At 51.5% G+C, this 25,818-nt stretch overlaps 2 protein-coding genes across 4 annotated transcripts; one reads left to right on the top strand and one right to left on the bottom strand.

Annotated features, from left to right (window-relative positions):
- Nucleotides 1-25: 25 nt before the first annotated feature.
- On the top strand, nt 26-10,385 carry CRELD1 (cysteine rich with EGF like domains 1). Of its 3 annotated transcripts, none has more exons than XM_010369393.2 (11): nt 26-87; nt 657-849; nt 1,072-1,154; nt 4,013-4,123; nt 4,468-4,559; nt 5,832-6,008; nt 6,093-6,188; nt 7,768-7,851; nt 8,098-8,193; nt 8,393-8,527; nt 9,366-10,385. In XM_010369393.2, the coding sequence occupies exons 2-11, from the start codon at nt 676-678 to the stop codon at nt 9,578-9,580; spliced, it is 1,263 nt and encodes a 420-aa protein (XP_010367695.1). In that variant the 5' UTR covers nt 26-87; nt 657-675; the 3' UTR covers nt 9,581-10,385. The 3 variants fall into 3 exon arrangements, with proteins under 3 accessions (XP_010367695.1, XP_010367694.1, XP_030783625.1); XM_010369392.2 differs by having other exon boundaries at nt 38-155; XM_030927765.1 differs by having other exon boundaries at nt 73-111.
- Nucleotides 10,386-10,536: 151 nt separating this feature from the next.
- Nucleotides 10,537-15,209, bottom strand: PRRT3 (proline rich transmembrane protein 3). The gene is made up of 3 exons (XM_030927647.1): nt 14,138-15,209; nt 13,778-13,933; nt 10,537-12,992 (listed from the first exon to the last, which is right to left on the bottom strand). Exons 1-3 carry the CDS (start codon nt 15,150-15,152, stop codon nt 11,218-11,220), a joined length of 2,946 nt encoding a protein of 981 aa, XP_030783507.1. The 5' UTR covers nt 15,153-15,209; the 3' UTR covers nt 10,537-11,217.
- Between the last annotated feature and the right edge of the window lie 10,609 nt (nt 15,210-25,818).

Genomic DNA, 25,818 nt, shown 5'->3' on the forward strand with positions numbered 1-25,818 from the left:
GCCATTGGCTGGGCGGCACGCTCCGCCCCCGGGACTGCAGCGCGGGTGGGGGGTTGTACGTTTTACGCAGGCTGTGGCAGCTACGCGGTGAGGAGACGGCTCACGGCGCCCGTGAGCTGGGGCGGTCGGTTCTTCCTCCTCCGTGGCCTACGAGGGTCTGGATCCTTCTCTGCCGGCTCGTGGGCCGTGCCTTTGCCCTTCTGCGAGGCCCTGAATCTGACCCCTTCCCTTCATATCCGGATCCGGGCTCCTCCCCCAAAGCCCGGGGTTCCGGACACCTCCCCCAAAACAACCCCTCTGGCCTCCTCTCCTTCAGTACTTGGAATCTGATCTCTTCTCCCTAATTCTGCGGATCCGGCCCCTAATAGCCTTTATCAGACCCTCAAACAAGAGGCTGACTTCTGCCCCCTTGCCAAGGAGCGAGGCCACTTTCCTCTCCCCAACCCATGCTAACGGGGATAACTTATTTCTCTTCGGGAATTGCATCTTATGCGCCTTTCCCCACCCATCCCCACAGCCCCTGCAGTACCCAGTTTGGCCTCTTTTGCTTGTAATAACGCAGATCCCAACGCCACGGCACCTCAGAACAGACCTTTTTCTTTCTCGCGTGGGGCCTGACTCCTTCAGTGAAGCCTCTCCACGCCCTCTATCTGCAGGTCCCCAGCCTGGGTAAAGATGGCCCCATGGCTCCCGAAGGGCCTGGTCCCAGCTGTGCTCTGGGGCCTGAGCCTCTTCCTCAGCCTCCCAGGCCCCATCTGGCTCCAGCCCTCTCCACCTCCCCAGTCTTCTCCCCCGCCTCAGCCCCATCCGTGTCATACCTGCCGGGGACTGGTTGACAGCTTCAACAAGGTGGGTGCACCGGCAGCCTCTTTGGAAGGGAACACAGCGATTTAGAGTGGGGAACTCTGGGATGCAAATCTGCGTGGATTCAAGTTTCATCTTGGTCTCTTACTAGTTGTATGGCCCTAGGCAGGTTGCCTTTCTGTGCCTCAGTTTCCTGGTCAGTAGAACAGTGAAGTGCTAGCATGTGCCAAGCACTGTACTTAGCTATTATTAATTTTCTGTTTCCAGGGCCTGGAGAGAACCATCCGGGACAACTTTGGAGGTGGAAACACTGCCTGGGAGGAAGAGAAGTTGTCCAAATACAAAGACAGGTAAGGGGCTGCTGGGGGAACGGGTGTATATTCCCCTCCCTGCCAAATCTCTGCTCTACTGGTGGAGGGCTAGGAACTCTTGGGGAGCACTTATTCATTCAACAAATAGCACTAAACATCTATAGTATAGCAGTAAACAAGGCAAGCAAAATCCCACCTTCCTGGAGCTCACATTCTAGTAGAGAAGACAAGCAATGAATAAGTAAGTGAATAATATTATGTCAGATGAAAGAACAAACAGTGAAGCACGGTAGACTGCAGGATGGTGGGAGGCAGCGTGTTCAAGATGTGGCATTTGAACAGAGAGACCTGAAGTGAAGAAGCAAGCTATGTGACAGGAAGGAAATTGGGCAGACGGTGGGACTGCGCTTGGTGTATTCAAGAAGTGGCTGGAGTGGAGTGAGCAAAGGGGAGAGTGGTAGAAGGTGAAGGCGGAGGCTTAGGCCTCAAAGGCTACAGAAAAGAGTTTAGATTTTTTTTCGGAGTGTAATGGGAAGCTCTTGGAAGATTATGAGCAGAAAAAGTGATACTGTCTTCTTTATACCTTTAAAGATTACTCACACTGCTATGTAGCAAACAGACTGTAAGGGGCAAGGGTGGAGGAAGCAGGGAGACCAGTTTGGGAGGCAAGTGCATCATCTAGGTATGAAGGCAATACAAGCTAGTGTGGTATCTAGTGGAGGACATGGTGAAGGGGTCACAGTCTGGGTATATTTTGCAGAGAGAACAATAGGACCTGGTGATAGATTCATTATGGGTATAGAGAAACAGTAGAATAAAAGATGCTTACTAGATTTTTGGGCCTGACCAACTGGGTGAATAGTGCAGCTGTTTTCTAAGATGGTGAGATGGGAAACTGAGAAGGTTTAGGGGAGGGGTGGGATGTGGTGTTTTTTGAATGTATTGGGCTGAAATGAAATGTCCATTAGACATCCAGGTAGACTCCATCCAAATCTGGAATTCAGAAAAGAGTAGGAATTGGAAACAGGAATTTGAGAGTCGTCATTATATAGTCAGTATGTAAAGAAAGTCATTATGAGGAGAGCCATTATATAGTCAGTATATATAATACAGAAAGCCATTATATAGTCAGTATGTAAAGAAAGGCATGGGAAGGATACAGAAAGCCGAGCCCTGAGCCCTGAGTCCTGAGCCCTCCAGCTTTTCAAAGTCAAATGGAAGAGAAGTCAGCAAAGGCTCAGAGTTAGACCTGGTTGTCGGTTCTTAACCTCTCAGAGCCACAGTTTCTTCGCCTGTAAAATGGGGATATTAATACCTGGTTTGCCTATTTCATAGGAGTGTGGAAAGTGCTTAACTGGGATGCCCACTAGAAATAAAGGTTTTGTTATTATGTAACATTGGTCATTTTCTCTTTTCCTTTCCCGGGCATGAGTTTCCTCATTCAGGAATGAGGGCATTGGCTAAGACAACCCCAGAGGCACTTCCAGCTTTGTAATGGCTCCTGCGTTACTTGCTTTTTAAAATCACTTCCTATATGCCAGGCACTGTGTAAGACCCTTTAAATACAGGATATAAGGCATCAAATATATATATATATATTTTTAATTGTGGTAAAATACACATAAAAAATTTCCCATTAAGGACATTTAATAACATTTACAATGTTGTGCAACCATCACCACTATGTAGTTCCAGAACATTTTCATTACCCCCCAAAAAATCCTATACCTGTTACACAGCCACTCCCCATTCTCCCCTTCCTCTGGCTCTTGGCAATCACTAATTTGTGTTAGTCAAGCAGAAATTATGGATTTGCTGATTTCATTGGAATCATAAAATATGTGGCCTTTTGTGTCTGGCTAGTTTCACTTAACATAATGTTTTCAAGATTCACCCATACTGTAACATATATCAATACTTATTCCTTTTTATGGCTGAATAATATTCTTGTTTGGCTGTACCACATTTTGTTTATCCATGCATCAGTTGATGGACATCTGCATTGTTTCTACCTTTTGGCTGTTGTGAGTAGTGGTGCTATGAACATTGTGTACAAGTTTTCATTGAACACCTGTTTTCCATTCTTTTGAGTCTATATCCAGTAGTGGAATTGGCAGGTTCTTTTTTTTTTTTTTGAGATGGAGTCTCGCTCTGCTGCCCAGTCTGGAGTACAGTGGCCAGATCTCAGCTCACTGCAAGCTCCGCCTCCCGGGTTCACGCCATTCTCCTGCCTCAGCCTCCCGGGTAGCTGGGACTACACGCGCCCGCCACCTCGCCCGGCTAGTTTTTTGTATTTTTTAGTAGAGACGGGGTTTCACCGTGTTTGCCAGGATGGTCTCGATCTCCTGACCTCGTGATCCGCCCGTCTCGGCCTCCCAAAGTGCTGGGATTACAGGCTTGAGCCACCGCGCCCGGCCGGAATTGGCAGGTTCTATGGCAATTCCATGTTTAACTTATTGAGAACTGCTTTTCCACAGTGGTGATGCCATTTTTTATTCCCACCTGCAGTGTGGGAGGATTCTAATTTCTCCACATCCCTGCCAACACTTGTTATAGGATGTATTTTTAGCTATATCTACCCAGCAAGGATATTATATTCCATTGCTCAGATGCAGGAACTAATGTATGTTACAACAAACCTGCAGGGAAGGTATTGTTGTCCCCATTTTACAGATGACAAAACAAAGAGGTTCAAAGAGGTTAAGTGACTTGCCCAAGGTCCTACCACTAGATTTGAACCCAGGTCCGTCTGCTTCCCAGAACCGTGATCCCTTCTATTGTACCTCATGGCATCTCCTTTCATATTGTCATGGCACGAGGAAGGGTAGAGAGAGACCTGAGGAGGGTGGTGGGCGGGATGGGGCGTGTTTCCCACCAGCCCTGCCCTGTCTGGTCAGTGAGACCCGCCTGGTAGAGGTGCTGGAGGGCGTGTGCAGCAAGTCGGACTTCGAGTGCCACCGCCTGCTGGAGCTGAGTGAGGAGCTGGTGGAGAGCTGGTGGTTTCACAAGTGAGTGGCAAGGGGGCCTTCCCTGGGAGTGGGTCACAGGTGGGGCCTGGTGATAAGGCCTTGACTTGGCCAAGAAGCAGGGGGGTGCATGGTGGGGGCCATGTCCTGGTTCTGCTCCTTCCAAACCCAGATCTGCTAAGGACTTGCAGGGGGACTTGTGCGCCACTTTGAGCCTCAGTTTACCCCTCTGCCAAATGGGGAAAGGGCATTGGTCAGATGGCCTTTTGGGTCTTACGTCCAAGCTGGGTTGAATCACAGATTCAGGCGTGGGGGAATGGGAACAGCACTTCTGACACTATCTCAGCGCCTCCTCCCCACTTCCCTCCACCCTGCCCCTGCTTCAGGCAGCAGGAGGCCCCGGACCTGTTCCAGTGGCTGTGCTCAGATTCCCTGAAGCTCTGCTGCCCCGCAGGCACCTTTGGGCCCTCCTGCCTTCGTGAGTTTTTAAGTTGCTCTTGGGGATGGGAGGGGACCGCCGAGTCCAGGTATCCAGTCCTGGCTCTGTCCCTAGCTAGTTGTGTGAACTCAGGCTACTCAGATAATTTCTCTGGACCTCAGTTCTTGCCCGCCTCACAGGGCTGGGGAGATGGGCAAATCAGTGGGGAAAGGCTTGGAGAAAGTACAGGGGCTACACTGAGTCAGATGCAGTATGGTTATCATCATATATTAAAGAAATGATAGACCCCCCCCCAGCCCCTTCATTTCCCATGCCAGATCGGACTATGGTATCTTCCTGGGGAGGGGCAGGTGTTGCCCTGGAGCCCCCATGGTCACCATCTATCCTTACACACAGTCCTGGCACAAGAGCCAAACTTACTACCAGCCTCTTTTAGAACAGTCTTTCCTGAAGCTACAGATAAAGAGATAGCTGCAAAGATGGCAAATTCAGTCTTTGTAAAAGAAAATATTGGTCGGGCGCAGTGGCTCACGCCTGTAATCCCAGCACTTTGGGAGGCCGAGGCAGGCGGATCATGAGGTCAGGAGATCGAGACCATCCTAGCTAACACGGTGAAACCCTGTCTCTACTAAAAAATACAAAAAATTAGCCGGGTGTGGTGGCGGGCGCCTGTAGTCCCAGCTACTCGGGAGGCTTAGGCAGGAGAATGGTGTAAACCCGGGAGGCGGAGCTTGCAGTGAGCCAAGATCACGCCACTACACTCCAGCCTGGGCAACAGAGCGAGACTCTGTCTCAAAAAAAAAAAAAAGAAAGAAAATATTTGGTGCAATGGCTCGTGCCTGTAAACCCAGCACTTTGGGAGGCTGAGGCAGGAGGATCACTTGAGGCCAGGAGTTTGAGACACCAGCCTGGGTAACATAGCAAGACCCTGTCTCTTAAAAAAAAAAAAAAAAAAAAAAGAAAGTGGGGCATGGTAGTGCAGCCTGTAGTCCTCCTAGGCTGAGGTGGGAGGATTGCTTGAGCCCAGGAGTTCGAGGCTGCAGTGAGCTATGATCATGTCATTGCCTGGGAAACAGAGCAAGACCCTGTCACTATAAATAAATAAATAAATAAATAAATAAAAGGTTTGTAAAATCTGATTGTTCCACAAGAGGAAATTGGTTAAGTAAATTTCACTTTTATGACAAAATATTATGTCACTAAAATTAATTTTCTTCTCCAAAAATGTTAACTGATATGCAGAGCAGAAAATATTCTCTTGTATATCAAGGTTGTATAGACGACCTCACCTGGTTCGGTGTCTTCCCACAGCCTGTCCTGGGGGCACAGAGAGGCCCTGTGGTGGCTACGGGCAGTGTGAAGGGGAAGGGACACGAGGGGGCAGCGGGCAGTGTGACTGCCAAGCCGGCTACGGGGGTGAGGCTTGTGGCCAGTGTGGCCTTGGCTACTTCGAGGCAGAACGCAACGCCAGCCATCTGGTATGTTCGGGTAGGTAGCCAAAAGGTGTGGCACTGGGCAGGGGCAGACGGGGTACCTGCCTGCCCATCCTCATGCTGCTCCCATTCTACCCAGCTTGTTTTGGCCCCTGTGCCCGATGCTCAGGACCTGAGGAATCAAACTGTTTGCAATGCAAGAAGGGCTGGGCCCTGCACCACCTCAAGTGTGTAGGTAAGTGGGGCTCTAGCTAGGTCTGGGGAAGATGGGCAGGGGCCTGGGCTTGGTCCTTCATTCTCTCAACACAAGCCTGGGCTAAACTAGCCTAGGCCCTACCTTCATGGAGATCTCAACCTGGCTGGGAAAGCAGACAAGTAACCAGATACTTACAGTCCAGTACACAGGTACTGTGTAGTATAGTCCCTGTGTACAGTGAGAGATGCCTCTGATCTAGTTCAGTGGAAGTCATGATGGGGAATCAGGAAAGGCTTCTTGGAGGAGGTGCTACTTTGGCCAAGTCTTAAAAATTGAGGAAGGGGCTAGGCGCGGTGGTTCACGCGTGTAATCCCAGCACTTTGGGAGGCCAAACAGGGCAGATCACGAAGTCAGGAGATCGAGACCATCCTAGCTAACGCGGTGAAACCCTGTCTCTACTAAAAATACAAAAAATTAGCTACTCGGGAGGCTGAGGCAGAAGAATGGCATGAACCTGGGAGGCGGAGCTTGCAGTGAGCCAAGATCGTGCCACTGTACTCCAGCCTGCGCAACAGAGCAAAACTCCGTTTCAAAAAAAAAAAAAAAAATTGAGGAAGGGTTGGCCAGGAGAATGAGGACCCTGAACTTGGCGTCAGGAAACCTGGGTTCAAGACTTAGTTTGGTCCCAGCCTAGCCACTTACTTAGACTAGAGTAGAGGCTAAGCTGTTATAACAAAAATCCTCAAAAGACTGTGGCTTAAAGAATATACAGGTTGGCCGGGCATGGTGGCTCACTCACGCCTCTAATCTCAGTACTTTGGGAGGCCGAAGGGGGTTGGATCACCTGAGATCAGGAGTTCAAGACCAGCCTGGCCATTCTCTACTAAGACCTGACCAGCCAGTCTCTACTAAAAATACAAAAATTAGCGAGCTGTGGTGGCAGGTGCCTGTAATCGCAGCTACTCGGGAAGCAGAGGCAGGAGAATTGCTTGAACCCAGGAGGCAGAGGTTACAGTGAGCCGAGATCACACCATTGCACTCTAGCATGGGTGACAAGAGCGAAACTCCATCTCAAAAAAAAAAAAAAAGAATCTAGAGGGTAGAGGTTTATTTTTTTTCCTCATATTACAGTCCCAAAGTGAGTAGTCCAGGCTGGCAGGGGAGCTCTGCTAGTCACAATCATTCCAGTACCCAGATCATTCCTGTAACTTCCTGTACAATCATCCCCTTGGGCATTGTCTACATGGTGGAAGCTGAGTCCTGGGCATCTCCGTGTCCCACGTCCCAGCACTCAGGAAGGGAGAAGGGAAAGAAAGTGCATTGAGGAGTCCAAGCATTGTTTTAAGACCAAGCTAACAGTGGAGCTCACCACTCCTGTTTACATCCTGTTGGCCACAACTCAATCACAGGGACACACTTAGCTTCAAGACAGGTTGGAAAATGTGGTCTCTGGCTGGGCAGCCTGAAGTCCAGCTGCACGTCTGCTTCTGTGTTGGTAGACAGCTTGCAGTCCCTGCCATACCATGTAATCCCAGGCAAGACCATTCCCCAATGGCTCTGGCCTCAGCTTCCCTACTAAATAGAGATCAGAATTCTTACCCTGCTCACCTCTCTGCAGACATTGATGAGTGTGGCACAGAGGGAGCCAACTGTGGAGCCGACCAATTCTGCGTGAACACTGAGGGCTCCTATGAGTGCCGAGGTCAGTGTCTGCTTCTGCAGTGGGGATGTGAGGAGGGGAGGAGGAGCTGCTCCACACCTGTCCCTCCAAACCTTCCCCTTCTCAGGCTTCAGAGCACCCCCAGGCCTCCTCTTCTGGAGCATGGCTCTCCTGTAAAAACTTATGCAAAACTTATGCAAAACTTTTGCAAAAGGCTCTTATGTAAAAACTAAGATGCAGAGAGATGCCTAGAAGCACATCTCACCCTCATCTCTCTCCTCTTTCCAGACTGTGCCAAGGCCTGCCTAGGCTGCATGGGGGCAGGGCCAGGTCGCTGTAAGAAGTGTAGCCCTGGCTACCAGCAGGTGGGCTCCAAGTGTCTCGGTGAGTCTCCTGCTGATGGGACACAGGCACCTGGGAGTGCCTCACCCAGCATGAATGGTGAAGGGGCTGGAATATGGGGAAGGAAGGGTGGAATGTTGCCTCTGCAAGGGCAGAGGGTAGTGTTGAGAGATGGACAAGATGGAGTCGAGGTGCTGGGTGGGGGGCCTTAGCAGGACTCTGACCCCTCCCTTCCCCCAAGACGTGGATGAGTGTGAGACAGAGGTGTGTCCAGGAGAGAATGAGCAGTGTGAAAACACCGAGGGCGGTTATCGCTGCATCTGTGCCGAGGGCTACAAGCAGATGGAAGGCATCTGTGTGAAGGAGCAGATCCCAGGTGAGCCCTAGGGTGGGAGAGGGGAGGTCCTTATTCAGAGAGAGGGCAGGCAAGCCCCTTCCCCAGGTAGCAGTGGCAGCTCGAGTCCTGCCCCACCCCTACTGCCACCCAGCCCCCTGGAGGCTGCACTGAGACCAGACTGTACATCTGATCTCCAGGTTGGCTCCCAGCACCCTTACACTTTCCAGGGTACAAAGGGAATCAGACTTGGCATCAAATCAGTCTGCCTCCCTAACCTGTTTCCTCATCTATCCAATGGGACCAGTGTTTGCCCTGGCCTGCTGAGAGCTGTCCTAGGCCGGGGGTGTGGTGAGATGCAGGGTAATCACAACGATGGCAGGGACCATTTCCCCGCAATTACTGTCTGAGATGCTGTTCTAGGTGCATTCCTCATCTTATTTAGCCCCTGAAACAGCCCGACGCTGGAGGTCAGGTTCTCATCCCCATTCTAACTATGTAAAAACTAAGATGCAGAGAGATGAAGCTACTTTCCCAGGGCTATATGCAAGCAAGTTGCAGAGCTGGGATCCCAATCCAGACAGTCTGACCGTGGAACGAGACTCATACATGTAATAAGTGCTCTGCCCCCAACTTGTCTACCACATGGCCTTGGTCAGTCCAACCCCTTTACCTCTCTGAGCCTCACTTTCCCATTTAGTGAGACAGGGATGGTAACTGCCTCTTGCAGAGTGGTTTTGAGCAGTAAATGTTGTGTGCCTGGCTTGCTGGGCAGGCCTGGTGGCCATGATGATCAGGTGCATGGGAGTTCTGGGGAGGCTCCAAGAACTGCCAGGAACAGGGATACGAGTGCCAGGCTGCATCTCTCGCTCCTCTGCAGAGTCGGCGGGCTTCTTCTCAGAGATGACAGAGGACGAGTTGGTGGTGCTGCAGCAGATGTTCTTTGGCGTCATCATCTGTGCACTGGCCACGCTGGCTGCTAAGGGCGACTTGGTGTTCACTGCCATTTTCATTGGGGCTGTGGCAGCCATGACTGGCTACTGGTTGTCAGAGCGCAGTGACCGTGTGCTGGAGGGCTTCATCAAGGGCAGATAATCTCAGCCACCACTTGTAGGATCTCCTCCCACCTACGCTGCCCCCAGAGCTTGGGCTGCCCTCCTGCTGGACACTCAGGACAGCTTGGTTTATTTTTGAGACTGGGGTAAGCAACCCTACCTGCCTTACAGAGCAGCCCAGGTACCCAGGTCTGGGCAGACAAGGCCCCTAGGGTAAAAAGTAGCCCTGAAGGTGGATACCATGACTTCTTCACCTGGCAGGGACTGGCAGGCTTCACAATGTGTGAATTTCAGAAGTTTTTCCTTAATGGTGACTGCTAGTGAGCTTTGGCCCCTGCTCAGGATGAGGGGGTCCTCACAGTGGTGGGGCCGTCACAGCCCCCTCCTGCCAGCTGCATGCTGCCAGCTCGTTCTGTGTTCACCACATCCCCACCCCTCATTGCCATTTATTTATTCATCTCAGGAAATAAAGAAAGGTCTTGGAAAGTTAAAAGGCTTCAGTCTTACTACCTGTTCCACCACCCCCACGTTAGGGAAATTTCCTAGAATCCTGGGAAATTGAGGGATTCCCTGATGGTGAGTGGAGAAAAGATAGAAGAGAAGGTTGCCCCTGAAGTGCTGTTAGGAGAAGGAGGGTAGAGGAACCAGCCTTAGGATGGTTCCATGCCAGCTGTCATTTGGCAAAGGACCCTGGACAGATGACTTTTGCCTCTGAACTTCACTCTTCTCTTTCCTCAAATGGGCTTCATAATGCTTTCCACTCAAGACTTAACATGAGTATTAGGTGATAAATGTGAAGACCTGGACAGTACACAAGAGATGTTCAGTAAGTGTGGTCGCCATTATGACCAGGGCCTCCAAGCCTCAAGCAACCTTTCCTCGAAGTCCTCCCCTCTGTCCAATACACAGGACTTAGAATGACTGGGAGGCAGGGCCTCCAGTCTCTCCTTCCTCCTATGAATACAGGATCCTGGCATGGCCAGTGGGAAGCATGAGCCAAGTCCTAAGGGTTTATTTCTTTGGCACAAAGAGGACAATCTAGACAAGAGACGCTCATCACTCCATGTTGGGGAGTCTGGGGCACCTGCTCCCTGTTCTTCATGCCCAAATCCATGCATACCCACCCTGTATTCCGCATAAGACACGGCCTCTGTGCAAAATACTGGCTGAAAAAAACCAGAAATATTAAAAGCAAAAAACAGGGCATGGGGGTGGGGTGAGTTCAAACCTGGCTGTCCCCCGGGGGCTGTCGTCAGGTGGAGGGTGGAGGCCTGGGGATGTCTTTTTTTTTTTTTTTTTTTTTTTTTTTGAGACGGAGTCTCACTCTGTCACCCAGGCTGGAGTGCAATGGCGTGGTCTCGGCTCACTGCAACCTCCGTCTTCCCGTTCAAGCAGTTCTCCCGCCTCAGCCTCCCGAGTAGCTGGGACTACAGGCGTGTGCCACCTGGCTATTTTTTTGTATGTTTAGTAGAGACGAGGGTTTCACTATGTTCGACACTAAGAGGCTGGTCTCGAACTCGTGACCTCGTGATCACCTTGGCCTCCCAAAGTGCTGGGATAACAGGCGTGAGCCACCGCGCCCGGCCAGGATGCCCATTTTTTAAAGGCTCAACTGTCCCAGTCGGCCATGCCATGTGGGCATCGGCCAGGGTCCTAACCCTGTGTCAGGACCGCTCCTCAAAGCTCGATGGTATCACTGGAGGCGCTGCGGGATTCCCCAGGCTTGCTGCGCGGCTGGACCTCTCCCTGGCCGTTCCCCGGCCGAGCAGCGGTAGAGTCAGGGGCTGGGGTCGGGGCAGGCAGTAGCTGTACTGTGCTGGGCAACTCATCTAGGGGCAGACTGTCCACTGATGACAGCCCGTGGCGCCAGGGGTTCCAACTGATCTTGAGTGAGCCCCTGGAGAAGCTGTCCAGGGAGCTGCCAGAAGCCGCCGCGGCTGCCCCGTCGGGATCTTCCACTACGTGTTGTGGGACCGGCCCGCGCACGCGCACGTCGCTGAGTGACCTGCAGCGGCCGCGGAGGAGCGAGGAGCCAGCGTCGCCGAGCTCGGCTTTGGGATGGCTGCCCCGACGCGGCCGCAGAGCGCCTCCAGGCGGCGGGGAGGCCACGCCGCGGAGGCCGCAGCGCTTGAACACACTGTCTCGCACCAGGTGCTCGCGGAAGAGCGCGGCGTCGATGCTACGGCTCAGGTTGATGGGCGATGGCGGCCGCAGATCCAGCTCGCTCAGCGATGGCGCCGGTCCCACACCGTTGTGGGACAGTCCTGGGCCACCCTGGGGTCCGCGACCCAGCGACGCAGCCGAGCCCCAGGCGCCTGAACTGGGCGTGGCCAGCTGCCCACTCTCCGCCGGGTTGCGGATGAGGCTCTTGCTGATGTCCAAGCTGCCTGCACCAACGCTGCTGGGCCGCGTATAGCAGTTATTGGGTCGCTCCGGCACCTCGCTCTTGCCCGACGGCGCCGGGCACGCCAGACGCATCAGCTTAGCCCAGCAAGCGTGCTCCGTGGGCGGCCTGGGTCTCGCGGCAGCCACCGCGGCCAGCGCCAGGGCGAGCGCCCATGTCAGCTCCAGGAGGCGCAGCCAGAAGTGGACACCCCACCAGGCCCACGAGAAGCGGCCCACGCGACCTGGGCCCGGGTACAGCCAGAGCGCAGCCGCCAGCTGCAAGCCGCTGGCCAGCAGCCCCAGCGCGCCCGCCACGGCCAACAGCCGAGGGCCCGGGCTGGCATCCCAGCCCCGTGGGCCGTCCAGCAGGCGGCGACGGCACAGGCAGAGTGTGCCTAAAGCCACGGCCGCGCCCCAGGCGCACGACAAGCCTTGCGTCAGGAGGTTGAGCACAGACCATGTGGACAGCAGGTCTGTTGCGAGCAACCCCACACCATGCACCAACGCCACTGCTCCCAGCAGGAGTGGGTTTTGCAGCGGTGGCGGCAGCCCTGCGCCCAGGCCGAGCAGAGTCAGAGCCGCCAGCGCCGTGAGCAGCAAGGGGAAGGGCAGGTTGTAGAGCACCAAGCCCCCGCGAACGCCCAGCCGCGCCTGCGAGCCATAAGGGTCTGTAAGCATGTAGGCGGATCGCAGCCCCGAAGCCAGGAGCACCAGCACCGCGGCCACCAATGTCAGCCGGGGCCCTGCTGGGGCGGCTGCCAGCGCAGCCAGCGCCAACAACGCGGGCAGCAGAAAGAGCACCCCCACCCCGTAGACGTGCAGCTCCCAGGAGAAGCTCAGGACCCGCCGCAGGGGGCCCCAGCGTAGCGGGGGTGCAGTGGCATTGGCTGGGGGGCTGGAGGCTGGGGCTGAAGCCATGGAGCTGGCTGAGGGCTCCGGAGGGGGAGGCTGGCCCAGGGCTCGCTGTGTGGTGACTCGAATGAGGCCCCGGCGTGACGTCGAGGGGGCCTGGACTGGGGGTGCTGGGGGATGGCTTTGGGGGCGCCCCGGCCACTCCTCGGCGTCATCTGCAATGATAACAATATTAAAACCGCCTTTTGAAAAGTGCTTTTGATTTTCCATCACCCTCTAGTGTGGTTGGCAAGTCATTTAACTTTTCCAAGCAAATCTGCAAAATGGAGATAACAGCACCTGCCTCATTGGGTTATGAAGAAGATGGAATGTTTAGCATGGTGCCCAACACCCAGTAAGTGCTAAATGGATGTCACCTATCGTTTTTATTAAGGGTACTATCAGTACCCCAGCAGTTCGGCACATGGGCTGCATATTAGAATCGTCTGGAGGCCAAGGAATAAGAATTTCCTGGAACTTGGCTTGGACATTGAAATTTCTTTCTTTCTTTCTTTTTTTCTTTCTTTCTTTCTTTTTTTTTTTTTTTTTACAGGTTCTCAGTCTGTCATCCAGGCTGGTGTGCAGTGGTGCAATGAGGGCTCACTGCAGCTTTGACCTCCAGGTCAAGCGATCTCCCACCTCAACCTCCAGAATAGCTGGGACTACAGGCATGCACAACCACATCTAGCTAATTTTTGTATTTTTTTGTTGTTGTTCTAAAACATATCCATGTTACATATTAGAACATTCTAGCCCCAAAAGGGCAAATGACTTCTCCCAGATTTCCCAGTGAGGATGAATTTATTATTCTAGGTTGTTTGAAGGAGGCCCTGGGCAACTCCTTTAAGCAAGTGATTGTCTCCATTCATTCCCTGCCCTCCACCCCTCACACACCCCCAACAGAGGTTCTCAGTTACTGGACAGAGCACTCCCTCTCCCCACACCCCAGCCATGCCCTCACCTGGCTGCAGGGCCCCCATGGGGCTCTCTGTTCGATTTGCAGCTGGGCCAGGGTCTGAGGGACCAGGGATGAGGGGCTTGGGGGTGCCTGGGGCCTCCACGGCTCCTCTCACCCGCTGGGGGGAGATGGGGTCTGCTCCATTCATTGCTGCTGTCTCTGAAATGACAAAGTAGTCATCTGACTATAACTAAGCAGTAGTTACTTGACCCTCCTATGGTGCTCCTAATCCCTCAGGATTGAGTCACAATCACCTTCATTTGCCACAGAGAGGAAAATAAGATCTAGAGGGACCCAGGGTCAAACAGAATTGAGGCATCCAGCTGTCCCGGAACATCACTCAGCACGCTCACTGATACCAACCTGGCTTGGACGGCCCATCAAGAGCCTCTGAGGCAGGCGGATCCATGGGCTGGGGTCCTGGTGAATCCTTAGCGTCAGGGAGGTCAACCTGCTTGGGCAGCGGACTTGGGGAGCTGACTTCCCAGGACACCTCAGCTCCAGCCCTCTTGGGGGTCTCAACCGGCAGCTCAGCAGGAGGAAGGCTTCTGGCCAATGCCAAGTCTGGCTGGGCCCCTGGCTCCTGGGAGTACACCACCTCAATTGGGGGTACTGAGCCAACATCAGAGGCTGCTGGATCCTGCTGGGTGAAGAGGGGGCCTTGACCTGCCTCCTGGAAGTGTTCCTCAAACCCACCCTGTCCTTCCAGGACTGGCCTCTTGACAGTACCTGAGTGGGGAACAAGGGTGTGGGGTGGGCCCTGGTAGTCTGAGGGAGAAGTGGGTGGGACCCTGCTCTTGGTTTTGGCCTTCAGACCCTTATCTCTAGGTGGCTGCTGTCCCTGTTGGCCTCCATGCTGCAGGGAGGGAGGAACTGTGGCTACCCTGAGTTGAAGTCTGGGAGTTGTGGGGATGAAAGTGAGATGAGGGTGGCCCACTGGGTGCGGAGCCACTGCTTCTTGCTCCAGAAGCTCTTGTGAATCCAGAGGTCCTGTCCAGCCGTGGGAGCTTTGTCCTCGAGCCATCTGGAGGTCATCAGTTACTGGGGGTCGTTCTCTCTGAGCCCCTTGGGCTGCTTTGGGCCCGTACAGGGCTGGGCCAAGGGGAGAGGCTACAGGCTTCTCAGGCATCTCGTCAGCAGGGGCATGGCGGACATCAGAGTTCCTGTGACTCTCAGCTCTGAGGTTGTCCGGGAAGATGTCAAACGAGTGGGGCTCTGAGCCCAAAGAGCCCTTAGGGTGGGCTCCAGGAATCATAGGGGTTTTGGAGTTTTCAAGTGGCCTGGGAAAGCCTCTCCCCAGGGCAGGGCCAGTCCCCAGGAGTGGCAGCAGCAACAACAGCAGAAAGCCACATACACAGCCCCATGGGCTGGAGGCCATGGTCTACTCCGATGCCTGGGCCTAAAGCCCCCACCTTCCAGTCCTCACTGGATGAGCCTAAAAAAAAAAAAAACAGGGGGAATGACATGTGAGGGCTGGGGGCCCCCATGCCTTCCTCAAGGGGCTGGCAGGAAAGAAAAACAATGCAAGGCAGCAGCTTCTCTGCTTTTAAAACTGCTAGATGTGGCACTTGCCTGCTTTAAAACCTTCAGTGGCTCCCCATTTCCCTCAGGAAAGAACATAAGCTCCCCTCCTGGCCTTCCAAGACCCTGGCCACCACAGGCTGTTCATCTGTCCTCCAACATCCACTGGACTGTGTGACTCCCATGCCTTTGCTTCTGCGGAAATGCTCTCTCCCTTCTCCTTCACTTGCTGAAATGCTGTTCTTTTTTTTTCTTTCTTTTTTTTTTTTTTTTGAGACATAGTCTCACTCTGATGCTCAGGCTGGAGTACAGTGGCGTGATCTTGGCTCACTGCTGCAACCTCCGCCTCCAGGGTTCAAGTGATTCTCCTGCCTCAGCATCCTGAGTAGCTGGGGTTACAGACATGTGCCACCACACCTGGCTAATTTTTATATTTTTAAGAGATGGGGTTTCGCCATGTTGGCCAGGCTAGTCTTGAACTCCTGACCTCAGGTGATCTGCCCATCTTGGCCCCCTAAAGTGCTGGGATTACAGGCATGAGCCACTGCGCCCAGCCTGAAATGTTATTCCTAAAGCCCACTTCAAAAATGAGAGAGATGGAGAGGGAGAGGAGAGGAATATGCACCTGCCTTTGGGGAGGGGCCTGAGTTTGAATCCCAGCATCTTCATTTCCTGGGGGAGTCATTTGACCTCTCTGCATCAGTAAAATGGGGGATAATAAGCCTGTCTAACTTGAGGCGGCTCTTATAAGACTTAAATAACCAAACACATATGAGCGAGGTTCATACCTGATGCTTGAAATGCATTAGAACCCTTTCACTTTTCCCTCTGTCCAGAAAGCTTTCTGTCTCTCCATTCCCCTTAACTATTTCAACAAATAATTTGCACACACACTATGTGCCAGGCCCTGATGATAAAGCAGTGAAAAGACTGATGAGACTGCCCTCGCGAACGGCATTCTAGGGGAGAGACAGATGATACATACTTTTAAATAAGATGAGCTATGAAGAAAATAAAAGAGGGCTAAGAGATGGATGAGAGGCCATTTACACAGGGGGTACCAGAATGTCCTCTCTGAGGTGACGTTTAAGCTAAATGCTGAATAAGAAAGAGTCAGCTCTTTGAAGATTTGGGGAAAAGGCATTTAGCAGAAGGAACAGCAAGTACAGAGGCTCTGAGGCAGGAATGAGCTGGGTGAGTTCAAGAAATAAGAATAGGAGTGTGGGCTGGGCGCAATGACTCAGGCCTGTAATCCCAGCACTTTGGGAGGCTGAGGCTGGTACATTGTTTGAGGCCAAGAGTTTGAGACCAGCCTGGCCAACATGGCAAAACCCCATCTGTACTAAAAATACAAAATTTAGCCAAGCATGGTGGCGGGTGTCTGTAATCCCAGCTACTCGGGAGGCTGAGGCAGGAGAATCGCTTGAACCCGGGAGGCAGAGGTTGCAGTGAGCTGAGATTGCGCCATTGCACTCCAGCCTGGGCGACAGAGTCAGATTCTGTCCAAAAAAAAAAAAAGAACACAAGTGCGGCTGGAGCACAGGAAATGAAAATCAGGAAGGCGGAGGTGAGGTCACAGGTGTCTTGTAGGCCACGACACGGCACCTGAATTTTATTCCACATGTCACAGGCAGCTAGTGGGGATGGGAAGCACGGGGATGACAAAGCCTTATTCGTGTTTTAAAAAACGGAGAGAGGCCAGGTGCTGTGGCTCACACCTGTAATCCCAGCACTTTGGGAGGCCTAGGTGGGCGGATCACTTGAGGTCAGAAGTTCGAGACCAGGCTATCCAACATGGTGAAACCCCATCACTACTAAAAATACAAAAATTAGCCAGGCATGGTGGTGTGTGCCTGTAATCCCAGCTGCGTGGAAGGCTGAGGCAGGAGAATCACTTGAAAGCCAGGAGATGGAGGTTGTAGTGAGCCAAGATTGCACCACTGCACTCCAACCTGCGCGACAGAGCGAGACTCCATCTCAAAAAAAAAAAAAAAAAAACGGGGAGAGAGACGCCAGTGTAAACACCCAGGTAAGATAGGATGGTGGCTTGTTTCAGCTTAGACATGCCTCTTCCCGCCTTCCTTCCCTCACCTTCCTGGGCACTTGTCACCCTGGTCTGATTCTGTAATAATCTCTTATTTCAAACCTGCAGCCTCCAGTATATACCTGGCCCCAGGTGGATATCCCCTAAAAGTTCCTGTTCCTGAGAGCCTGTCGGTGGGCCAGGGAGGCACCACCAGGAGAGGGTACATGGAGGGTGCGAGAGCTGAAGCCTGCCCTGCTCTTTTCCTCTCTGGGGAGCAGCTGTCCCCAGAGCTTCCAGGCTCTTAACCCGTGGTGGCTCCAGACACCTTAAGAAGCCACTGAAAATCCCTGATGCTCTCCCGGGGAAAAGATCCAGGCTCACCAAAAGTTGTGGACAATTTCAAGGGGTTCAAAGACCTCTGAGTCCCATCCTCCAAACTTGAGTTTAGACTCTGTCTTAAAGCCTTGTTAGTTCATTTCTCAAACATTCACGGAGCCCCGTGGGCTGCTCCTGGTCTAGGATAGGTGCTGGGGGCCCAGAGACAGGGCTTAGCTCCAGGGTTGAGAGGAGGGGTGTGCTGAGAGGCCCCTAACACAGGTACTGGCTAAAAACAGTGCTCCTGTGTTTACTTCTTCCTCAATTAGGCTCCTGTGCTAAGCTTAGCAACATGTCATTCCGCCCTCCCAATACAAGGTGTGGGACTAGCCATTTCACAAGAAGAAACGGGGGTTCAGAGAGGGTGAGCAACTCCCCCAAGGTCACACAGCTGAGTGGACACAATCGGGGTTGTGAAACCCTCGGCGGCTCATCTTCCACATGAGGTCCAAAAAGCTTTGCCTTTGGACGGCTGAATGGGGCCTCCAAAGATAAACATGCCATCTGCCTACCACCGCCAACCCAAGAGATGTGGGCACCTGCGGACAAGGCCGGGGCTTGCCCAGCCCTGGGCTCCCACTGCTGGAGAGGCTGTGGGGGGTGGCGGATCTCTCTGTCGCAGGGACTGGGGAGAGGCCGGCTTGGGGGCAGGGCGAGGCCGCTGCAGGGCAGCCTCGGAGCTGGTCCATCTCGGGTTACCTCTCCTCCTCCTCCTCCATCTCTTCCTCCGTCTCCGCTCTCCCTGGCTCCGCGCCTTCCCGCAGTGTGCTGGATGGGGGTGGGCGCCGTGCAGGCCTTGTCGCCTGCGCCCGCGACGGGGGCAGCAGGCCACGCTCCCCGCCGGGGCCCCGCCATCGCCCCCTCCCTGGGCCAGCTCCTCACCTGCGCGCCGCAGCCCCCGCGTTCACCTTGCGCGCGTCCCTGCAGCTGCTCGCTGCGCCGCATCCTCCGAGATGCTCAGACTCGGCTAACAGAGCCCGGCGCTGCAGATCGCGAGCCCGCCCACAGGAGCGCAGCCCTGCTTAACTCTTTCCCCTTAGGGGTGGACTCTTCTCCCAACCCTGACTTCCCCTCGCTCAGGGATTCTCAGGGCTGAGTGGAACTGAAGTCATTTCTGAGGAATGTGGAAATGCCTTCTGCAGCATCCCTGAAAACGGGGCAGCTAGCCTCTGCTTGCATACCTCATGGGACGGGGAGCTCACTTCCTCTTTGTATCCCTATATCCTTTTAGGTAAATCCTACCTACAGCTTGGTATGTATCCTTCAGATTATTTTCAATGCACAATTACATGTATATCTTAAATAGAAATGACGTCATACTGTACAATTTTTTTTTTTTTTTTTTGAGACGGAGTCGCTCTGTCGCCCAGGCTGGAGTGCAGTGGCGTGGTGATCTCGGCTCACTGCAACCTCCACCTCCCAGGTTCAAGTGATTCTCCTGCCTCAACCTCCCTAGTAACTGGGATTATAGGCATGCAACACCATGCCCGGCTACATTTTTATATTTTTAGTAGATACAGGGTTTCACCATGTTGGCCAAGATGGTCTCGAACTCCTGACCTCAGGTGATCAGCCCACCTCAGCCCCCCAAAGTGTTGGGATTATAGGGGTGACCAACCGTGCCCGGCCACTGTACACATTTCTGTAATTTGCCTTTTTCACTTTACAATATATTCTGGCACATTTTTCATGTAAATATCTATAGATTTATCTCATTTCTTGTATCCACTGTTCAGAATTCCAGCATATGGTCAGCTAGCTATTGTTCTTTGTCTTGTCTCCTGTGACTGGACACAGGTTGTTTCTAGCCTTTTGCTAGCAGGGATAATGGAGCAGGGATAATGCTTAACCTATCATTGTGCACGTGAACTAGTGCACCTACCAGATAATTGCCTAGCCGAGGCATGGTAGTAAAATCTATGGGTCTGCATATGGGGCTGGTAAACACTGTCAAAATGTTCCTGGTCTTTCTTTGAACACCTCTTGATATACTAAACACCCACTATTAAGCTCAATTCTTTAAGGGAAATCCACACAGGAAATATATGTGGTTATCAAAAATGAGACAGGACTGGGTGTAGTGGCTCACACCTGTAATCCCAGCACTTTGGGAGGCTTACACAGGACCATTTGGAGCCCAGGAGTTCAAGACCAGATGGGCAAGATGGTGAGACTTTTTTAATTAAAAAATAAATAAATAAATAATAATAATAATAAACTAGCTGGGCGTTGTGATACATGCCTGTAGTCCTACCTACTCCAGAGGCTGAGGCAGGAGAATCATTTGAGCCCAAGAGGTCAAGGTTGCAGTAAGCTATGGCCACTGGAGTGTCACTGGAGCGCACTGACCACTCTGTCCGTTGACCACAAGCTGTGTCACTGGAGTGCAATGACCACTGCACTCCAGCCTGGGCAATAGAGCGAGACTCTGTCACAAAAAAAAAAAAGAAAAGAAAAGAAAGAGAAAGAGAGAGAGAGAGGGAGGGAGGGAGGGAAAGAGAGAGACAGAAAGAAAGAAAGAAGAAAATTTGGCCTGTGTAATGGCTCATGCCTATATTCCCAGCACTTTGGGAGGCCAAGGCTGGAGGACTGCTTGAACCCAGGAGTTCGAGACCAGCCTGGGCAACATGGCAAAACCCCATCTCTACCAAAAAAAAAAAAATTAGCCAAGTGTGGTGGTGCGCAACTGGGTCCCGGCTACTCAGGAGGGTTACGTGGCAGGATCATTCAGTCCAGGAGCTAGAGGTTGCAGTGAGCCAAGGTCGCACCACTGCACTCCAGCCTGGGTGACAAAAAGAGACCCTGTATCAAATAAAATGTTAAATTTAACTTAAAAAAGAAAAAGAAAAAAATTCTTCCTAGGGCTGAGCTGACATCCCCCTCCCAAAGGCTTCCTACCTCTAGCTCTCACAGAAAAGCAATACTCAGCCCCCAGTCGTGTCTGACATGTTGCGGTTTGAAGAATATTCCATCCCTAATGGCTGGTAAATGGTGGGGCCTGCATTCAGCTGTTTGACTCTGGGAGAGAGTGCAGGCCTTACCCATTTCACCACATGACCTGACCAGCTCTGTTTTCCTTGTTGGACAGCCCCTTCAGAATTGTAAAGGCATCTCTCATTTCTCTAGAGTCTTCTTTCTCCAGAATCAACACTCTTTTTCAGCTGTTCCTTGCAGGACAGCATTCTGGGTTCTCACCATGTGGGATCTCTTCGCTGTTGGCTTCTTACCAGCTCAACAACGGCCCCCTTAAAGTAGGACTCTTGGAAATGAACCTCGTTGTGAGTAAAGCTGAACCTTCACCTCTCCTTTCCAGGATTCTCCTCCATTCATACGGCCTCACACTGAATTAATGTTTCTAGCAGCCACATCATGTTGTTACCCAATTGATCTAGTAGTAAGGTGTTCCCATCTCTTCATGTACAACTGGTTTATTGACGCTTAATGCAGGATTCTACATTTGTTTGTTGTTTATCTTGTTAGATTTATCCAGTTGTTACAATCTTGTAGGAAGTTAACTAGATCCTGATTCTACATATAGCTAATTGACATTTTGGAGGGTTGTGCAATAACCATTTCCCTTCCTGACAGCATCCTAACTTCCTCTGGGGGACCTGTATCTTTTCCCCTGTGAGCAGTATTGGCCAGAAGGCAGTGCTAGGGCCCCCTACAGAAGCTGAGGAGTCTGGATCCTTCCTCTCACTTCCCCTTGTGAACTCGCTGGGAGCCTCCTTTGGAGATGTTGAGATTCCCTCCGCAGGCTCAGAGCTGGCCCGGTTCCCTTCCTCACTTTCTCCTGAGGAGGGCAGGTGTGTGAGTGCCTGACCTCCCAGTCCATGCAGGGCCATCTGGCTGCTTCCTGGCTGCCCTCTTCGGAACCAGGGGCCCCAATCCCATCGCGTTTCTAAACCACCAACTGGCAGGGGTTCTGAGATTCCAAACAAATGCAAGAGAGATTAGGATCTCTTTGGCTAAAGGCAAGGCGAAAGCTGATCCTATGGAAAGAGAAGACTGGCTGGGGTGGAGGTGAATGTTTAAGTGGGGAACACGAGACGCAGGTGTGGATGGAGAGTATCTCAGCTCCAGATGGAGCTCCCAGCATCCTTCTGGAGACTCTGGGACGGCGGGGATAAGTGAAAGATGACTCCAAGTATACAAGAGGTGGTCAATATCTCCTGTTTACCAAGCACTTGGTCTGCCAAAAACTATGCTACACACCATTATTCTTTTTAAGTCCTCATGACAACCCTAGGTGTTATGCTTTTCATTATACAGCTGGCAAGCTGAAGCTCAGAGATGTTCAATAACTTGGTAAACAGCAACGAAGGCAGAGGCCTGACTTTAGAACTAGTGCTCTGTGTTTGGAGACAGAGTCTTGCTTTTGTATTTTTAGTAGAGGCAGAGTTTCGCCATGTTGGCCAGGCTGGTCTCAAACTCTTGGCCTCAGGTGATCAGCCTGCCTCGCCCTCCCAAAGTACTAGGATTACGGGCATGAGTCACTACGCCCCGGCCAGAACCAGTGCTCTTAATAGTAATGACACCCTCCTGCCCCTCTGGAAGAACCTGAGAGAGGAAAGTGGGGGAGATGGAAACCCCAGGCCTTCCAGGCAGCCCCTACTGTGTTAGGAGTTAATTGAGTCCATGAAAATAGGCCCTCCAGTTTGGATCTCTGTTGACTTCAAACCAACAGAGCTGAAAGTTGTGACTCCCCAAGGAAAGAGAGGGAAGGAAGAGGCAAAGAAGATGGGGCTGGCGATGATGAAATCTCCTGCTTAGACAAAGCCCAGGACAGTTGCCTGGCATTTTCGTTCTGGCTGGTTGCTCTGGCAGGCATGAGCAAATAAACAAAAGGGAGAACAGGTGGGACACAGTGCAGGCTGGCGAACCTTCTCTGTGCTCTGCCCACTGTCCTGAACTCTGAGGGCAAGGGGAGTTATACTCTTTTACTAAACTGGCCAAATGCAGCCTGAAGAGTTCCTGGAGTCTTAACCTATTCATTCTCAGATTTTAGCTTCCACCAACACCAACTAAACAAACCTGATCTTTTTAAAGAGATTTTTTGTTTGTTTTTTGAGACAGAGTCTCTCTCTTTCACCCCAGGCTAGAGTGGAGTGGCATGATCTCAGCTCACTGTAACCTCCGCCTCCTGAGTTCAAGCCATTTTCCTGCCTCAGCTACCCAGTAACCGGGATTACAGGCACGCACCACCACGCCTGGCTAATTTTTGTATTTTTAGTAGATACGGGGTTTCACCATGTTGGCCAGGCTGGTCTCGAACTCCTGACCTCAAGTGATCTGCCTGCCTTGGCTTCCCAAAGTGCTGGGATTACAGGCAGGAGCCACCGCCCACAGCCAAGAGTTGTGTTTTTTTGGTGAAATCTGATGCCACTTTAAAATCAGCAGATCCTTACCCCATTCTCTTTCACTCTCAATTCCCACTTGCTGGAAGTAATTATTTTCAACTCTTTCTGGTACTTCTGGTTATTTCTTCTGGTATTTATTCTATTTTCACATCAGATTTATGCTGCTAATGTTAATTATTTTCAGTTTGGGGGGTTAATCTATTGACTACTATGAAGATAATATGAAAATGTAGCTCTTCTATTACTTTCCACATTTTTCTGTAGTTTTTTGATATCATTATTCTGCATTTACAATACTAGAACTGTGAAACAATTATTCAAGCTGATTCAAGAAGTGTACTGTAAGTATAGTAATTCCCTCCCCAGACATTCTGTTTCTCCTGCAGTAAGTACTGCTTGGTTTTTCATTTGCTTAATTTTCTTTTCTTTTTTTTTGAGACGGAGTTTCCCTCTTTTTGCCCAGGCTGGAGTGCAATGGCATGATCTCGGCTCACCGCAACCTCCGCCTTCTGGGTTCAAGCGATTCTCCTGCCTCAGCCTCCCGAGTAGCTGGGATTACAGGCATGCGCCACCATGCCTGGCTAATTTTGTATTTTTTTTTTTTTTTTAGTAGAGACAGGGTTTCTCCATGTTGGTCAGGCTGGTCTTGAACTGCCGACCTCAGGTGATCCACCCACCTCGGCCTCCCAAAGTGCTGGGATTACAGGCGTGAGCCACCGTGCCCAGCCTCATTTGCTTAATTTTCTATGCATCTATCACTAATTCATTCCCCTTAATCTTTCCTTAAAGTGAAAAACAATCTGAAGATTTAATTTCCCATTCAGATAACATTTTCAGAGATTCACAGAATTCTACAGAGACAACAAACAACATGGTTTCTTTGACAAATGAATATCTTGAAAAAAAAGGGAGGGAGGGTAAACTGTTATGTAAGAGATTTAAGAGAGATAGCAACCAAATGCCATGTGGGGGCCTCGTTGGGAGCCTCAGTCAAACAAATCCACTGTGGAAAAGGCATTTGGAGACAATTAGGGAAATACGAACACAGATTGCGTCTTAGGACATATTAAAGTGTAAGCATGTTTGTATCGGGTGAAATAATGCCCTTGTGGGTTATGTGTAAAAAATTCCGTTATGTTATGATACCTACTACTTATGTGTGAAATGACATACTTGTGATTTACTTTTAAAATATCCAACTCCCCTGCTCCCTCCCCTCCCACAAAAAAGTGATTTTGGGAGATACTTTAAAAAATTCTGGGCCGGGGGCAGTGGCTCAAGCCTGTAATCCCAGCACTTTGGGAGGCCGAGGCAGATGAATCACCTGAGGTCAGGAGTTTGAGAACAGCCTGGCCAACATGGTAAAACCCCTTCTCTACTAAAAATACAAAAATTAGCCAGACGCAGTGGTGCGTGTCTGTAATCCCAGCTACTCGGGAGGCTGAGGCACGAGAACTGCTTGAACCCGGGAGGCCAAGGTTGCAGTGAGCCAAGATCATGCCACTGCATGCCAGCCTGGGTGACAGAGCAAGATTCTGTCTCAAAAAAAAAAAAACAAACTGGTAAAATGGTAATAATTACTTTATTATTATTTATTTATTTAATTAATTTTTTTTTGAGATGGAGTCTCGCTCTGTCGCCCAGGCTGGAGTGCAGTGGCGTGATCTCCACTCACTGCAAGCTCCGCCTCCTGGGGTCACGCCATTCTCCTGCCTCAGCCTCCTAAGCAGCTGGGACTACAGGCGCCCGCCACCTCGCCTGGCTAATTTTTGTATTTGTAGTAGAGACGGGGTTTCACTGTGTTAGCCAGGATGGTCTTGATCTCCTGACCTCGTGATTCGCCCGTCTCGGCCTCCCAAAGTGCTGGGATTACAGGCTTGAGCCACCGTGCCTGGCCTATTATTATCTATTTATTGTTTCGAGACAGGGTCTCGCTCTGTCTTCCAGGCTGGAGTGCAGTGGTGCAATGATGGCTCACTGCAGCCTTGACCACCTGGGCTCTAGCAGTCCTTCCACCTCAGCCTCCCCAGTAGCTGGGACCACAGGCGTGTGCCGCCATGCCTGGCTGATCTGTTTTTCATTTTCTTGTAGAGATGAGGCCTCACTATGTTGCCTAAGCTGGTCTCCAACTCCTGGGCTCAAGTGATCCTCCCGCCTCAGCCTCCCAAAGTACTTGGGATGCAGGCATGAGACATTGTGCCTAGCCTATTTTACTGTTTTAGAGACAGGGTCTCAATCTGTTGCCCAGGCTGGAGTGCACTGGTGCAGTCATGGCTCACTCTAATCTTCAACTTCTGGGCTCAAGCAACCACCCTCCTACCTCAGGCTCCTGAGTAGCTGGGACTACAGGCATACGCCACCATGCCCAGATAACTTTATTTTTTGTAGAGACAGGGTCTTGTTATGTTGCCAGGCTGGTCTTGAACTCCTGGCCTCAATCAATCCTCCCACCTCAGCCTCCTAAAGTGCAGGGATTACTGGCGTGAGCCACTGCACCTAGTCAGTACTTCATTCTTTTTATTGCTGAATAATATGCCATTGTATGGATATACCACATTTCATTTATCCATCTGTTAGCTGATAGACATTTGGGTTGTTTCCCCTTGTGGCTACTAGGAATAATGCTCTATGAATATTCATGTATAGGTATTTGTGTAGACATGTTTTCTTTTTCGTTTTTCTTTTTTTTTTTTGTGAGACAGAGTCTCGCTCTGTTGCCCAGTCGGTAGCCCAGGCTGGAGTGTAGTGGTGCGATCTCGGCT

The sequence above is a fragment of the Rhinopithecus roxellana genome, chromosome 1, assembly GCF_007565055.1.
Source record: "Rhinopithecus roxellana isolate Shanxi Qingling chromosome 1, ASM756505v1, whole genome shotgun sequence".
In the NCBI taxonomy this organism is placed as follows: Eukaryota; Metazoa; Chordata; class Mammalia; order Primates; family Cercopithecidae; genus Rhinopithecus; species Rhinopithecus roxellana.